A 16712-nucleotide genomic window follows, 5' to 3' on the forward strand; every position below is an offset into this window, starting at 1 on the left:
AAATATTATTAAACAATGAACCAAAAAGGAAACAAAACAGAGAGAAGCTGAACTCTTTGGGCGTGTGGACCCAAACAACATGTAAGTCTCTATGACAAAGTGTGTTTGTTTTTCGCAAATAAACCAAACTCAGTTGATAGTGAAATTTTCACTGTGTCTTTCTGTTATGACTGTCGTAGGCGACTGCTATCTGAGAACACAGACAGTGTGAGATCACTCATTTACACATGTTTAAAACAAAGCTCAGCCTTCACTAATATTTTTACGTTCTCAGAGAAGGAAGATGAGAGAAGTGCCTTTCTGAAGAAACCGTCACATGTGCGTACAGTAAAACGGAATAACACAGGCCAGGTTTGTGTGTTCCTCATCAGAGATACTTTATTGGGAAGCACAGTTTTTAATCAGTGATCTTTTAACACCAAAATGGCCTCTAAAGGACAGATGCCTCCGTTGTCATACACAGATAAACGATGTTTACGGTGTCTCTCTCTCCGTACCTATTTCAACTGGTCTTTAAAAAAAACAACAACAACACAAAAACAACAACTTTGGATTAGAGGCAACATGTGAATAGTTCCACTCAAGTCTAAGAGTCCTGAAGTCCAGCTCAGTCCACACTGCCACCTGTGGATGTACATTAACTCTGGCCTACAACAGCATGGGCTCAACTTTGAGTTTCCGGTTCTGAGTGTGTGTGTGTGTGTGTGGTGTCAGAACAGTTGCAGGCCAGCCTTGAGTTTGCTGATATCGCTGTGTGTCCAGAGCGGTCCGTCTGCAGCTGTTTTGGGCTGAACCAGTCCACTGTGGGGAAGACACACAGATGAAAATTGACTGAATAATTGTCTATTGTGGACAGAAAACACCACTGTCATTCCTGCAATTACACAAGGAGTAAGCAGAAGAAATTGGCTGGAGGTTTATTAAACGCTGTTCAGATGCAGGAGCTGGCTGTGAGACGGTATGATGTCAGGGCAGGTGTGTGACACGGGGTCATTGTGTCCAAACACTGACTCAGCCCATGATGTTTAAGTGCCCCGAGCTGAGCCGTCTGAAAACTCCAGACAGTGAAAAACTCACTAACATTTCCAGGAAGGTCTACTTCACTTCAGAAAGACAAGATGGACTACCAGTTTTACATGTTACACTAACCAAGTCTAAATGTAACCAGATATAACGGTAACATTATGCAATTCGAAATGTAACCAGACATAACGGTAACATTATGCAATTCGAAATGTAAGCAGATGTCACTGTAACATCAAGGCAGGCAGGTGCTGGACTAGGGACAGACGATACATTGCCATGCACAATCAATGTACGAAAATGTCCGAGTGTTATTTTTTGGCCTGAGATGGCTCAGTCTCATTCTCTATACATATATACATACTCACATACATACACTTACACACTCATATATACATATACATAAATACACACTTCCTTATGTATATATTAGAGGTGTAGCGATTCACCGATACGAGTCGGAAACCGGTTTTAACGTTAAAGATGCGACTACATCGATACGCGGACCCCTAAAGTTACGAATGGGTCGACTGAAGTTTTGCTGCTAATTCTGCTATAGCATCTAGCTGTTGCGGAAGACTCCTATGCTCTGTTCGAAATGTACTCTCACTCACTATATAGTGCGTCGGCCATTTTGTAGTGCTGTTCGAAATGTCAACTGAAATTTTCCCACACTATATAGTGCGCTACAGAATCGTCGCGAGGCACGGCAGAATATAGTGTACAGAGGCTGTACCCTACATCGTTCGACTTAGACCATCGTACATTGCGGCCTGAAAGCAGAGAGTCTTTACAGACCAATCAGGTGCAGATAATTATGCGCCGGATATTCCTAATTATTTTCCCTGTATTATCTCATAAACTAACGCCAAATTATGTTGCAGCATAACGTCCAAATAGTGTCTGAAATGTATAAACGGCAGTCAACCGTTATCCCCTAGTGAGTGTTCCATGTAGCAAACACTATATAGCCTAGTCAGCGAGTTAGGGAGTGAGTGAGTGAACAAGTGAGCATTTCGAACGCGGGGCTTGATCCAACGTTACAAGTCATGTTACTTTCAAAATAATAATGATAATAATAAATCTTCCTCAGCGTCTCGCGTTGACCTTTTACCTTTTACGAGATTAACGTTACCCTTGCTTGCGAGGTAGAAACAAAAAACAACATACAAGACATCCGTGACACGGTTTACAGTGCACCATCAAATCTAAAATCTAAGGTTTGGAAGACCTTTGGATTGTATAAGAAGTAAGGAAAAAGTCTGGCCATTTGTAAGGTCTGTAGAGCAGCGATTAAGTACAGCGGTAGCACGACAAAGCTTACCACATATCTGGTGACACGGCATGGTGAAACCTATAAGGGCAATGGGCAATGAGGGATCTGTGTATGCTAGTTCAGTTAGCACAAACAAGAACACGCAAGACAGTCCAGCCACGACTTAGCCACAACTCCGGGAGGTCTAAGGTAACCACAGCATCTATAGCCCGTTTTATTGCTAAGGAAATGTTTGTTCATACAGTAAATCTTTTTTTGTCTGTGTTCAATGGAAAAGTAACAAAGACACAATTACATGGAATTCTAAAATGATTTGTCTTCCATTTTTTTCCCCGTGCCGTAAGGTCACAAAAATACGTGGGATTCCCCTAGTTTTTTATGAAGTATATATATTTTAAAGCAAGCGTTGCCACTTTAGTAGAATTGGCTTATTTTGATTTATAATGGAAAATGAATGCCTTCATTAAACAGAAGTTAAGATTGCATGGTATCGCATCCAGTCGTTCCGTGTTAATATGTGTCGTCCCTGAATCGTATCGTATCGTAGCCCATGTATCTAGATACATATCGAATCGCCTTATAAGGGAGAGATGAACACCCCTAATATTTTTGCATACATGCATGTATACAGGAGACGCAACTCCTCTGGTTGAGGAAATTCAGCCATTCTTTGAAACTGCTCTGTCGTACAGGCATGTGTGTGCATTGTACCTGGGGTTGCCATGATGTTGAGGAAGCTTGTCTAGCTCCACCTGCTGGTCAAATATGGTAAAGGTTGTGTATGTCTCAAGCATCAGACAGGATGGGTCCTCTGATTGGCCAGGAACTTTGCCCAGTGGGTACAGTTTCCACGGGACCCTGTCTAAATTTGATAAACAAACAAAAGCATTTACACTGGCCAATAACACAAGGCTTTATGTCCATATAGAGAATGACAAGATGTCAAAGAGGGAGGAGCTATGCAGGTTTCCCCACTCTCTATTCAGACCTAATTACATCAATGCATTATTCACACAAAATCAGCCCAGATATCTCTAACCTATGCCTATTAAGGACAGTTTGTAGCTCTGGAAAAACACTGAAATTACTGCATAAAACCCACAAAGTGTATGTGTGTGTGTATGCGCGTGTGCCTGTACATGTGTGTCTGTGTATGCATGTTTAGCTATGTGTGTGCGCAGGTTACCTGTTTACACCTGCCAGGCAAACTCATGCAGTGTGTCTGTCTTTGTGTGTGGGCGTGTGTGCATGTGCATGTGTGTGTGTGCACATACGTGTGTGTGCATGTGTTACCTGTGCACACTTGCCAGGCAGACCCACGCAGGGCGGAGTTTCTCTCCTGTAGAACCTCAGGACTCAGGTGCTCGTGCAGGTCCTCTGTGGGCGGAGCATGTTTGTGTGGTGTGGCCCCGCCTCTCAGGCGTTCCTGTAAACTTTGCAGCGTATAGACTGGCTGGGTGGGGTCTGGGTTTCCCGGGGAATGGTTACCATGGTTTCCTGTCTGTGTGTAGATGCTGCAGAGACGCAGCAAGTTCTCCTGTGTGTCTGAGGGGAGGGGCTCATCCATGTCGCTCAAAATCCTAAAGAAGAGAAGCCCCACCCACACAGTTAGAGTGTGTGTGTGTGTTAGTATTCAGCCCCACCCAGATAGTTAGAGCATGTGTGTGTGTTCACGTATGCCACATGCCACAAAAACTTCATGTGTGCATGTATATGTGTGCCTTTTTTGTGTGAATCTGTCTGTGTGAGCATATGTGTGTGTGTGTGTGTGTGTGTGATCTCACTGTTGTAGTAGGTAGGGTGTAGCGGAGCAGGGTGCATTCACACATGCAGAGATGAGATGCTGCCATCTGAACTGTTGTCTGTTGGAGAAAATCTTATCCTTCCTCTTCATCTTCCTCTGGCCTGAGACACAAACACACACACATATACACGCATGGACAGATGCGCACACACACACACACACACACACACACACACACATATAGATACATACGCACACACACACGGACAGATGCAGAAGTGACTATCCTTAATTTTCTGACATTTAACAGGGAGGTTCATCTCTCCTAATGTATCACCTCCTTATAACCTCTACCTCACCTCTCCTAATGTATCACCTCCTTATAACCTTTACCTCACCGTTAATCTGGACTCTAGATTTACTTTTTGTATTTTTAATTTTTTTTTTTTAACTTTTCACCAAAGGCTCATTTTCCCACAATGACTTAAAACTAAATTCATTAAATTATTGCAGTTTTTGTGCAGTAAATGTATCAGTTATGATCATGGCTTCATTGAGAGAGAGTTTAGAAATAAATTGTATTTTTTTTCTACAGAATGGTCAGCTGACACAGAGAAAAGAAATCTTGGCAGCTTAATTAGAATTAGAATGGAGTTTTAACTGGCACAGACAGAGGGGGGGGGTTGGGAGAAAGGGCCCATATGAGAGTGAGGTTCTGTTTCTGAGACAGTGCAGGTTATAAAATAGCGGTTAGCATTGGGAGAAAGGGCCCATATGAGAGTGAGGTTCTGTTTCTGAGACAGTGCAGGTTATAAAATAGCGGTTAGCGTTGGGAGAAAGGGCCCATATGAGAGTGAGGTTCTGTTTCTGAGACAGTGCAGGTTATAAAATAGCGGTTAGCGTCTGTGTGGACTTACGGTTGCTGTTGCAGAGTAAAATCTCGGATATCCAGGCCGTGATGTAAAAGCTTCTGTGATTGGCTGGTTCAGTGGCAAGCTCAGCCAATAGTTTGTCCAGGAGGTGACCTATGAAGGACGGCGAGTTCAGAACTCTCAGCAGAGGCAGCCAGAACCGCAAAAAGACACGAGGCAAAGATGGGGTCAAAGGGTCAACAGCGCCCTCTATGGGAGAGAGAGAGAGATTACACTCACATAGTCTACCTCATTGTGTTTAATAATACAGTTTAATCTATTTCAGTGTGTTTAAGAGTAATGTTTACTCTGTTTCGTCGTGTTTAATAATACAGTTTAATCTATTTCAGTGTGTTTGATTTCCTTATCTGTAAGTGTCTGTGTGTGTGTGTGTGTGTGTGTGAGAGAGAGAGAGTGAGAGTGTGAGTATGTGTGGCCCTGTTTAGACCTTGAATTAGATCCGATTTTGGTGATCTGATCACAAGTGGACAGCTCTGAAGTACGTCCGTTTACACCTGGCTTTAGAATCTGTCTCCACATGTCTCGACTGACAACTTGTGATCGGCTCTCATTCCCCTGCTCTAAATGCAAATAAACACATACATCATTTCCGTTTGCAAAGACCAAATGTGTTGTTGTTTTCGACAGGTGTCGTATGAAGTATGACTAACGGCATGGAATCTGGAACAGGAAATGCGTCAAATTGTGTTGACAGTTTCTAATGTAAACTATCACGTTCAGAGCCAACAAACTGTGAAACGGCTGTCAAAGATACTCTTTTAAAGTATGCAGTAAGGTATGAAAGAGAAAGATACTCTTTTAAAGTATGCAGTAAGGTATGAAAGAGAAAGATACTCTTTTAAAGTATGCAGTAAGGTATGAAAGAATGAAATTCCTGTTTTGTGGTGGATCTAATCCCCTGACAATACGTGTGGCTAACCGATCCCGCTAACAGATACAAGTGATGACGTGCTCGTATACCTCGGCTCAAAAAAAAGACCTGATTGTAGACGACACAATGATACGAGATGTATATTAAATGTCTATACAAACAGAATTACTATCGTAAACGTGTAGTGTGGTTTACTAGCGATTTGGTGTCAGGTGTTGTTCAGGGGTCAAATATTACCTTCAGAAGTGTTTTTTTTTAAACCCCGTAGACTCATAACATGATTTATTTACCTCAACGTCAGTTGAGTAGGCGGTCGTTCGGCGTGGCATTTGTGACTGCATTTGTGTTTACGCTGCTAAAAGAATGTGGTCATGTGCGGTCCAGACCACCTCTGAATGTGGTCTGAGTGATCAGATCTTGATGCGACCTCAATGCACATTGGGTGCATTTACACCTGTACTATAGAGATGTCCACTCGTGACTGGATCACCAAAATCGAATTTACTGCAAGGTGTAAACGGAGCCTGTGTGTGTGTGTGTGTGTGTTCTCACCTGAGGTGTCAATGCCCAGTGACTCAAGTTGGTCCACTGTTGGAATGAGGAATCCATCCTGCACTAATGCATCGATTAAGATCTCTCTGTGTTCACACACACACACATACAGACACACACACACACACACACACACACACACACACAGACACACACACATACAGACACACACACATACAGACACACACACACACACAGACAAAGTATTGTTAACAGAGTGGATATGCTGGCACTTGACTGTTTGTGGTGAATGATTTGTTCAAGAGTGAAGAGAGTGTGAGACACACCTGGACTCTGTGTTGAAGTGTGTGATCTGTGCGAGGATCCAGCTGAGGTCAGCACTGGGCTCAGGCCACAGGCCCTGGCTCCCGCTCTCCATTAACTCCTCATACGTCTACAACCCAACACAATAAAACACAAAAACCATAATAACTCCTCATACGTCTACAACCCAACACAGTAAAACACAAAAACCATAATAACTCCTCATACGTCTACAACCCAACACAGTAAAACACAAAAACCATAATAACTCCTCATACGTCTACAACCCAACACAATAAAACACAAAAACCATAACTCCTCATACGTCTATAACCCAACACAATAAAACACAAAAACCATAATAACTCCTCATACGTCTACAACCCAACACAGTAAAACACAAAAACCATAATAACTCCTCATACGTCTACAACCCAACACAGTAAAACACAAAAACCATAATAACTCCTCATACGTCTACAACCCAACACAGTAAAACACAAAAACCATAATAACTCCTCATACGTCTACAACCCAACACAGTAAAACACAAAAACCATAATAAAACAAGACATACTGACATTAGAGCATTCTACACACAACTCACCACGGCATTAGCACAGTGAGTCTTCCTCAAATTAAAATCTGATCACAATATTCACAAACTGCACTGTACAAACACATGAGCAATATTCAGATCATAAAATCACACCACTATCTCAATATAGGAGTGTTGGACTAAAACAGTATAGGGGACAGATGGCAGGAAAAGTCATGTTAAATATTTTAGTAACATTAGTCCATCGTATGAGGTTCTGCTGTTTCTGAGTAAAGAAAAGTCTTCACGTTTTTCGAGTTTTAACTGTAAGCACTGCTTCAGACAGTGATGATTAAAACAGCAGAAGTGCTTTTCTCCTGCACAAGCCAAACACACAACTTCAGGAAATCTTTCTCCACCGACATCATTTCCTGTGACAAAGTCTCCATCTGCATCTAAAGAAATGCATGGCGTCTCATGCCAACAGGACTCAGGAACTGACAGTCATTGGTCAAACAAACACATCACCATGGCAACCAGACAGACAGAAATAAAGGGGTTTCTTAATGAACTGTCTGATGTCAGAGGGAAACAGGGCGGTGGCTTATCAGTTAGAATGGACAGAACAGTAGAGTACAGTACAGAACAGTACACTACGGTACTGTACAGCAGAGTACAGAACAGTACAGTACAGTACAGAACAATACAGTACAGTACTGTACAGCAGAGTACAGAACAGTAGAGTACAGTACTGTACAGCAGAGTAGAGTGTGCACTGACATGAATCACTGTGTGACCGAACTTAATACATCAGTTAAAGTCCTGCAGTCAGAAGTCAAAGACAGTAGCTGTTTCTCAATATGCGTTCCTCTCTGTACTTGCGTTCTCATGGACTTATGAAACGTCATTAGTCATGGGCGAAGTACTGTTCCAATTCAAACTTTGCATCTAGCCAAGTACAGATCAAATACCTGGATGTGTCCTCGATTCATGGATTTTATCAAGGATGCATCAGGAGGTGACCTTTGTGGACTTGGGCAGTCAGGTTTCCCAGTATGCATTTCACACAAAGTAGTGGCAATGGAGGCAGAGGAACTACCACATAACAGTAAGTTTCGTATTATGACCGTTCTGTCACCAAATGCATTTTTTAAGATTTTTCAGGCAAGAAAATAATCTCTCATGTTTCCAATATGGGTTGATAATTATAGCGCCTCCTTTAAATATTCGGAGATCTGACCAAGCTAGCTCTAGCTGCGCTGTGATGTCAACTGCTCCTAATGCAGAACCAGGAGTGTCATACCTGAAACTGTTCTCGTTCGTACGAGATGAGCAGCTCCCTGGCTCTCTCTGTAGAGAGGAGAAAACGTGAAAGTGGGTGAAAAAGTCCTTGTCATGAAAGTTTTCAGCGGTTTGTCCTCTCTGTAGTATGAACTGTTTAAAATATCAACAAATATCAAAACTTAACAAAAAATAACAGTGTTTCTCTGTCCGGTCTCTGTCTCTCTCACTCTCACTCTCTCGCCCTCTTTCATCCACTCTTTCACTCTCTTCCCTCTTTCTTATTAATTCCTCTCCACACACTGCATCTCTGCGTCTCCCTTTTCCTCTCTCTCCTCTCACTCACTGTGTAACCCTGTCAATCTCTCTCTCCTCTCCCACCGTATCCCTCTCTCTCTCTATCTTCTCTCACTTGCTGTATCCTTCTCTCACTGTATCCCTCTCCCTCTCTCTCTCTCTCTCACTGTGTCCTTCTCTCCTCTCTCACTCACTGTATCCCTCTCTCTCTTTCTGTCTGAGGGCCAGTTCTTCCTCCTGTCTCTTGCTCCACTCCTGCTCATCCTCTTCCTCTTCAGCTGAATCCCAGTCTTCGGCCAGTCTGCTGCCCAGCTGTCTGGACCAGTACTCCTGTTGTAACCAGTCCAGTACAAAGCTGCAGCCTAGAGAGAGAACAGTAAACACACACAGATCTGCACCGGAAGATTTAAACTCAGCGAAAGACAGTCTCACTGCTGCTTTATGTTACTGTCATACACTCCTTCAGAAAACCAGCAGTTTTCTACATACTGTGATCGACAAAGCACACACAGACACGTACACGAGCATGCACACGTGCGCACATTAGGGTTGGTAACTGAAACTCAGTTCCAAGTTAGAACCGAATCCAAAGTGCCAAGTACTGGGTACCCGTAAAAAAGAAAAATTCGGTTCTGTTTATGGGATCCTAAATGTGAGAACCCTTTACTGTTGCAAAGAAGGGCTACATATCTGCAAGGATGTACGTAGCTCTCTGCCAAGACCTGTCTACGGGACTACATCACGCAGCAACGCAACAGCATGTCCATTTATTTAGATACGGGCTAGCATACTTGGCTAACTTCACAACAGTGTGAGAGATGGACCGCGGTAAAGGGTCAAAAGTGAGGCTTTGCTTTAGTAGGCAAAGTCAAATGCATGTTGGAAGCTAATTAGCTGCAAGTCAGGTTGCACATCAAATCTGACAGAACATTTAAGGCAGCACGGCATCGATCTGAAAGACTGTACAGCGTTTGATGTCTTGCGTTCTCCGAGCCCGAGTGCGTTACCAGCCAGCGCTAGTAGCACCTCACTGGCACCTCCAGTAGAGCCAGGGACAGTGAGCCGCGACACACCATTCTCGTTGGCAATAAAGGGAAAACTGACCAAAGAGAAAACTGAGGAGTGTCACAAACCGGTAGCGGCATTTGTGGTGAAAGGGCTACATCCCTTCTCAGTTGGAAATCTCCGTCATTTAGGTAGGCATAGTTAAAAAAAAAAAAAAAGGCTTGATGATGGCAGGGTACTTGTACAGTAACAGTTACTGCTATGTTGAATCTTTATTTGCAGGGAGATGACCAAGGCCCTAAATACTGCTTACTTTGTGAATGTTCAGTTAATGCTTAAAAGAAAGAAGATATTTTTGTTATCTAAGCCAGTGTTTTTCAGCCTGTTTGTGTCACAGCACATTTTTGACATTGAGAAAATCCCACGACGCATCGCAATCCCAAATGTTACAAAATGAATCATAGTATGTACTATTATAAGGACTTATACTCAGTGCGAAACCAGGCCCTGTTTAGATGAACACAGAGCTGATATCCTGGCAGGAACAGACGAAAGGCCCAAACAGAGCTCTTCCCTGAACGCTCTCAGTCACTCTCTGTTTTTGGTTTTTATAGCAGTCAGGCTTGCAGAGATATGTTGTGGAGACCAAAAACTGTCCAAAGTTAGACCAGCATAGCTCAGTTTTAAACCATGATTTTGTCCCAGTTCAGTTCCTGCAAAGTCATGTCCTTTCCGAAAAAGATTGCTGAGCTATGTGGGTGCCTGACCCAGTCAAACGGTTCAGTGGAGGCTGAGGGGAAATAAAAGGGTAACTTCTCCTCAAGAGTTTTCAGATGTTTCCCTATTTTCTCACACAACGCAGCAGTGCTGACATGTCCTTGCCATTTTTGGCTGAGGGGGGTACATTTCGACAGTGGCCTTTTCCAGATGTTGTTGCCAGAGGGAGACCTTTGAACGGAATCCGTTTATTTTGTCCGTGCATGTGAGCATGTTTACGTTTCGGTCTTGCATTCCTGTATTCAGTTCATTCAGATATTGAAAAATGCGAGCCCTGTATATGTGCCCTGCACAAAAAATGAATGAACAGATTAGTTTCATTGCCGCTATACTACTATAATTATGGCATCACTACCAGCAGCACCAACTTCTAGTGTTCTTGAGACTAGTTCAATTTCGCCAAATGAATGTCCTCATTGTGCAAAAATTATATCCTCGCCGACAGGTCAGGAGGTGAAGACTGCATGCAATCCTGCGAGCCTTTGAGAGACCAAGTTGACTTTTGATTTCTTCGTCAGACCAAATTACGGTTAAATCCTTTGTCTCCTCTTCTCCCCGTGTGCTACCATGGCTCATTTTTACCTCTCCCCCTGTTCTTTTTCTTCTTCTGTTGTTTAATGGGTGATGAGAACCTGCCTCAACTTCCTGGAATTGGTCTGAAAGTCCAAACCATCCAAAAAAGTGTTTTCACACTGCAAACGAACCAAGCCATGGTTCAGTTTGATTTGGACCGAGACCACCTCTTTTGGTCAGACCAAATTTTGGTCCCTTGGTCCGGACTGTGGCCAAAGACACCTTTCACACATGCTGTTTTAGTTCGAACCAAACTGAAAAGTCCGAACGTCCGGACCAAACAAGGTAGGTGTGAAAGCACCCTCAGACACCTTTGTGGTCTTCCTCATCAAAGTTGCCTGTTTCTCAGTGTGATCAGGCACATGAACAAAATAGTCCGTGTTCTTGTTTTGGAGCGACGGGTATTTCGTTTGCAGATGGCGTTTAAGCTTGCAAGGGACTGTTTAAGTAGACGCTGACTTTGCCTACCACCAACAGAGCAACCACAGACGCTCAACGAGAGCTGTATGAAATAAATTCTTTGGCGCAACTTAAGATTCATTTTCCTGGACGACTTAATAATTTAATAACAGTGGTTGAACAACAAGGATCTAATCATTTGACCTCTTTTTTTTCTTACCGTTTTGCAATCGAAATGGGGAATCAATAAGAACCAGAATCAGTAAATAGAATCGGAATGTATAAAATTCAAATGATACCCAACCCTAGCGTACACACACACACACGCGCGCACACTCATACACACACACACACACACACACACACACACACACACTGTTGCAGAGACAAAGAACACTGTGGATTTGCTCTCACCTTTTCGACACCATTTCAGTGGAGGGAGTCTGTGATGGGTCAAGTCATGTCTGAGATTTACGATCCATTCCGGAATGTTCATCTGAGAGACAGGGGACAAGATAAAGAGGTCGAGGGAGAGGGCCAGAGGAAGGGGCCATTTGGACAGTTTTGAAATAGTCATCATGTGTCTGTGTGATATGACACTGTGTTGTGTGCTGTAATAGAATGCTGGGTGGAGACTGGGACACACCTTACTGGCCAGTCGTCGCAGTGGGCGTGCCACTCCTTTCTGCTGCCGCTCAGTGATCAGATTCACGAACCTAACACACACAGCACAACAAACACAGTATTACACGCACAGTATAATACACATACACACAACAAACACAGCATTCACACAAGACCCATCCTGTCATACAAAGCTGATCAGACAGCTCATCCAAACATGCACACTCACAGACTAAAACCAGAACTCCCATTACTCAAAGAGGTTTCACTATCTCAAACATTTACTGTGTCATCACACCACCCCCAAAGAGATGGAAACTACACAATGCTCTGATTGACAGTTGTGAAGCTTGAAATAGATTAAAGCATGTCAGGGATAAACACACGTGCTGTTATCAGAGATACGCACCGGACTAAAGCCATTCCATAGAGCAGCACTAACGCTTCTCCATCCACCTGACCTGAACTGTCCAGCACCTGGCAACGCACGAGGTCCGCCGTGCTTCCCACAGCGACTGGCGTGTTATGACCGAACCTAAAACAGAGAGGGTGTCAACGAGTCAGCAGACACGAACTGTTCCCGATCCAACTAAATTTCCTTACTGGGAATAGTAAAGTATCTGTATCTTTCAACTGTCACCGGTGCTCCTGGTTCTCACTGAGGATGTGAGAAGCTATGAAATTCACAGGACAAATTCTGACGCCACATCTCAGTTAAAATTTTAAATAAAATTAAGACAATAATACAAACACTTACACATTACAGTTACAGATTATGGGTTACTATAATGTGAAACGACATTGTTTATCTAACTCGTTTCCCAGCTGGATTAAATTTACATTTACAGAGTTAAATCATCAAAATTCTTAACTGACGGACTGGACGTATTCATAGACGCTAATGCGGAGCAACAATAGGTCCAAAACGTCAGCCAACTCCGGTAAAAACGATAACCGGTTAGCAGCAGAAAAGGACGAGACAGACAAATTTATTAATTGTGTAAAATCCTATATTGGGTCTGCCTTAATTCGCTCTCACGTCACGACATGAGTTTGCATTTTGTACCTTCCTTTCCACGCGGAGATGCGGTGCAGTGCGTGTTTTTGTAAAGCTGGGTCTTTGGAGTACAGATAGTCCAGTACTTGGTCCCATTCCGCTTTGTTCAACCATGCTACTACATGGCGCGTTTTTTCAGAAGTTTTCTTCTTCATTTCAAAACGCAGCCTTCTTTGCTAAGAGACAAAAAGCAACAAAAGAATGTAGCAAAGCAAAGTTGTGACCGCACAAAAGAAACAAAGATCACATAAGGTAACATTTGTAGTTTATACTCATTGAAACGCAATATTTACCCACGCCCAGAAAATAGAGTGCCTCGTTAAAAATATTCCGCTGCAGCCGTCGACAAATCAAGAAACGTTCCGCTGGACAATCTCGTCCCTTTCATTCTTAATAATAATAATAATAATAATAATAATAATCATCATAATCATAATCATAATAATAATAAAAGACAACTCGTTGAGAATTGATAACGAGTTTTTTTTTTTCGTATAAAATAAAAAAGTTTTATATTGGTCTCATACCGACTTTTATTAAGTTAAGTTAAGTTAAGTTAAGTTTCTGTGATTGCACACACACACTGTGAACAGTGAATTTGTCCTCTGCATTTAACCCATCCAACACACCAGTAGCCTAGTGAACACACAACAGACGCAGGACCAGTGGGCAGCATTCCTCTCTGCGCCCGGGGAGCATTGGGGTTAAGTGCCTTGCTCAGGGGCACACAGCCGTGGATGTTGGGCCTGGGAATCGAACCGGCAACCCTCCTTTAGACCACAGCTGCCCACGATTAATCTACGGTATCAGACAGAGAATCTGAAAATGAGGCATTCTCATTTTTCTAATGATCACACCTTCTGTCCTCCCTCTTTTGAGCATTTTACTGTCAGAACTACCGTTATTACTGTTGCAAAAGTAATTGTAGCTTAAAATATAACCTCTACCTCTCAGTTCATATCAGTACCGTTCTAAAAGTGATAGTATTAAAAATATTTATTCACTCGCTACGACATCACCTCTACCTCTCAGCTGATATCAGTGCCATTCTAACCAGTGTGTCCATATGATAGTTTACTAGCACTTTGGCACTACTCGTCCAAACATCTCTTGGGTGACATCATAGCCTGGGCAGACACGAGGGTATTATTCTTTTTCTAATTATGTCGGTGTCAGTAAAACATCAGCTCTCTTCCGTCTTTCTAAACATTGCCTAATTGTCAAGGCTGAAGCAAAAAAATGTCGGAAAAATTACGTCACTTTGAATTGTGTGGGATATCCCTCCCGAACAAACTCAGTCTAAAGGAATTTCAGCGGGTTGTGCGTACAGGCTACTGAATATAACGGATCATTGAGAATTCAGGCGGAGTCTACTGAAGCGCACTGAAGTATGGCTCTATCGGCCTGGGTGTGGTTTTCAGACTCAGTTCCGTTAGCAGGAAATCAAGCTCTGGACCTCCACTCAGCGGAGCAACAAAGGCGTAGTGAAAAGTGAAACTTTGTCCTGAAATCAGAGGAGAAATTTAAAGATACACATTTCGGCGTGGGAGTGACGGTCTTTATTTTGAGTAAAGTTTCGTCCGATGGGAAGAAGTTTTGGTGTTTGCAGATTTTAATTTCATCACTGTAGCTTCTGGCATCAGAGAGAAGACAGTCAGAGAGAGCGCGAGAGAGAAAAAAGAAGATTGACAAAATGCCGAAAACCGTAAGTATCCACACGACAAAAAAACAACAAACTGTTTTTTTTATGTTATAGTTATAGATTTAGCCGTGTTTTGGAATTCATTTGAAATTAATATTTAAAGATAAAACCGGCGCCGAAACGCATAGGATGGGTATGGGCGACGAATCAGTGTCTCCCCCCCCACACTTGTTGGACCACAGTTGATCATTTTTGCCAAATGATTCCCAAGAGAAAAGCTGTGTCAACGTAGGAGACTTTAAAGAATTCTCTTTAATCATCTTAAAGTCGCGGCCTCACATCTCAATAAAAGACAAAATTGCTGAAAACTTCCTAAGACGCTCAATTTGGCAAAATAATTTTAAACTTCAACAATCCGCATCTAAAGCACACAGCTTTGGTGTTTCTATTGTATAACTGAAACGGGTGCGTCTAAACAGTGTCCTAATTAGTGTTATCGAATTTTGGATGCTGCAAAATCCGTATTCGCTTGACTAGCGTTTTACAGCGTCAAACCGTTACTCTGGCCGCCTACGAAAATCCCCTCTCTCAAACACGATTGGCCTCAGACTTCCATGAAGTTGAAAATACTGTGTCGCGTTCATTTTAACCCACAATGTATCCTCTCTCCAAAGGGTGGACACACAAAGTTTTTGAATCTCACTAAATTTATGTTATATATATATGTATACTGTATATGACGAAGACTATTTGCGTGGAGCGAGGCCGTGTGAATTTGAGGAAACTTAAACATTTCATTTGCTAGGCTGTCAGAGAGAACCGGAAAGAACTTGTGGCGCAATTTCAGATGACTTTCCATTCAAAAAGGCGTGGTGTTTTACTGAAATAGACTGAGGAGAAGTTCGTAGGACAAAATTAATTAGTAATCATTTTCGATAGAGCGAGAAGAGTCGATACGTTAGTATGCGATAAATAATGCACAAACACATTGGCACACTTTCGGTGGCCATTTTTTTTTAACTTAACGCAAACTCTCTATGATTTTAATCCAATAAAACGGGACAGATCTCAATATCATAATTAGCAGATGAGCAAATTTAATCAACATGATTTCCAAAATTATACAAGTGCACACACACACACACACACACACACACACACACACACACACACATATATATATATATATATATATATATATATATATATATATATATATATATATGTGTGTGTGTGTGTGTGTGTGTGTGTGTGTGCACATTTATAATTTATATATATATATATATATATATATATATATATATATATATATATATATATATATGTGTGTGTGTGTGTGTGTGTGTGTAAAGTATCCTTGTATCCTGCGCATGTTACCACCAATGCATCATTATAAAAAAAATACCATGTATCACCATATTAAAGAGAGTTTTTAAAACGTGATTGAGTAAATCTGTAAATGTCTGGTTGGCCGATGAAGGAATAGAGTAGCAGTAGGCTGAGGCAGGTTAAGTGACGTATGCTAACACAGCAGGCAGGGCATGGCCCCAGTCTCAGACTGCACTTCAGCTTCTCAGAGAAACTCAAACCCTGTGAGTCAAACTCTCAGCCCTCACCACACTTCCTGTTGACCCGTTTCCTGCTTCACGCTGCTCCTTGCTCAGTGCCTTATTTGGAGTTAGAGAGAAGTCTGAGTCTCCCCGCTAAACTACATTACCCACACCACCCCCTTCCTGAGCCCAACTCCATTTCCCAGTCTATCTGCCTCGTTCCTCCAAACTGTATTACCTAGACTACTCTTCCAAACACAGCTGCCCTAACTCCCTGGTCTCACTTACTCTCCTTCTCTCTGTTTTG

The 16712-nt window shown here is 42.4% G+C and overlaps 2 protein-coding genes across 2 annotated transcripts in view; one reads left to right on the plus strand and one right to left on the minus strand.

Annotated features, from left to right (window-relative positions):
- Window positions 1–436: 436 nt before the first annotated feature.
- las1l (LAS1 like ribosome biogenesis factor) lies at window positions 437–13384 on the minus strand. Its single transcript, XM_030792811.1, has 13 exons — window positions 13223–13384; window positions 12566–12691; window positions 12179–12248; window positions 11947–12028; window positions 8973–9140; window positions 8504–8550; window positions 6686–6792; window positions 6399–6484; window positions 4961–5164; window positions 4084–4204; window positions 3593–3879; window positions 3011–3161; window positions 437–801 (listed from the first exon to the last, which is right to left on the minus strand). Exons 1-13 carry the CDS (start codon window positions 13366–13368, stop codon window positions 711–713), a joined length of 1686 nt encoding a protein of 561 aa, XP_030648671.1. The 5' UTR covers window positions 13369–13384; the 3' UTR covers window positions 437–710.
- Window positions 13385–14668: 1284 nt separating this feature from the next.
- The window catches only part of msna (moesin a), a 30644-nt gene continuing 28600 nt past the window's right edge, over window positions 14669–16712 (plus strand). The window contains exon 1 of the mRNA XM_030792482.1: window positions 14669–14918. Coding sequence (XP_030648342.1) covers window positions 14907–14918 — 12 coding nt within the window. The 5' untranslated portion in view covers window positions 14669–14906. The remainder of the gene's footprint in view (window positions 14919–16712) is intronic.

This window comes from Chanos chanos, chromosome 15 (genome assembly GCF_902362185.1).
Source record: "Chanos chanos chromosome 15, fChaCha1.1, whole genome shotgun sequence".
Classification (NCBI taxonomy): Eukaryota; Metazoa; Chordata; class Actinopteri; order Gonorynchiformes; family Chanidae; genus Chanos; species Chanos chanos.

What these genes read in the sequence shown, in the direction of transcription:
- las1l (XM_030792811.1), bottom strand. Translation starts at nt 13,368, where the DNA reads ATGAAGAAGAAAACTTCTGAAAAAACGCGCCATGTAGTAGCATGGTTG. An exon ending in ATCTCCGCGTGGAAAGGAAG is followed by an intron (nt 12,692 to 13,222) that starts GTACAAAATGCA and finishes TCTCTGTTTTAG; the next exon opens with GTTCGGTCATAACACGCCAG. An exon ending in TATGGAATGGCTTTAGTCCG is followed by an intron (nt 12,249 to 12,565) that starts GTGCGTATCTCT and finishes TGTGTGTGTTAG; the next exon opens with GTTCGTGAATCTGATCACTG.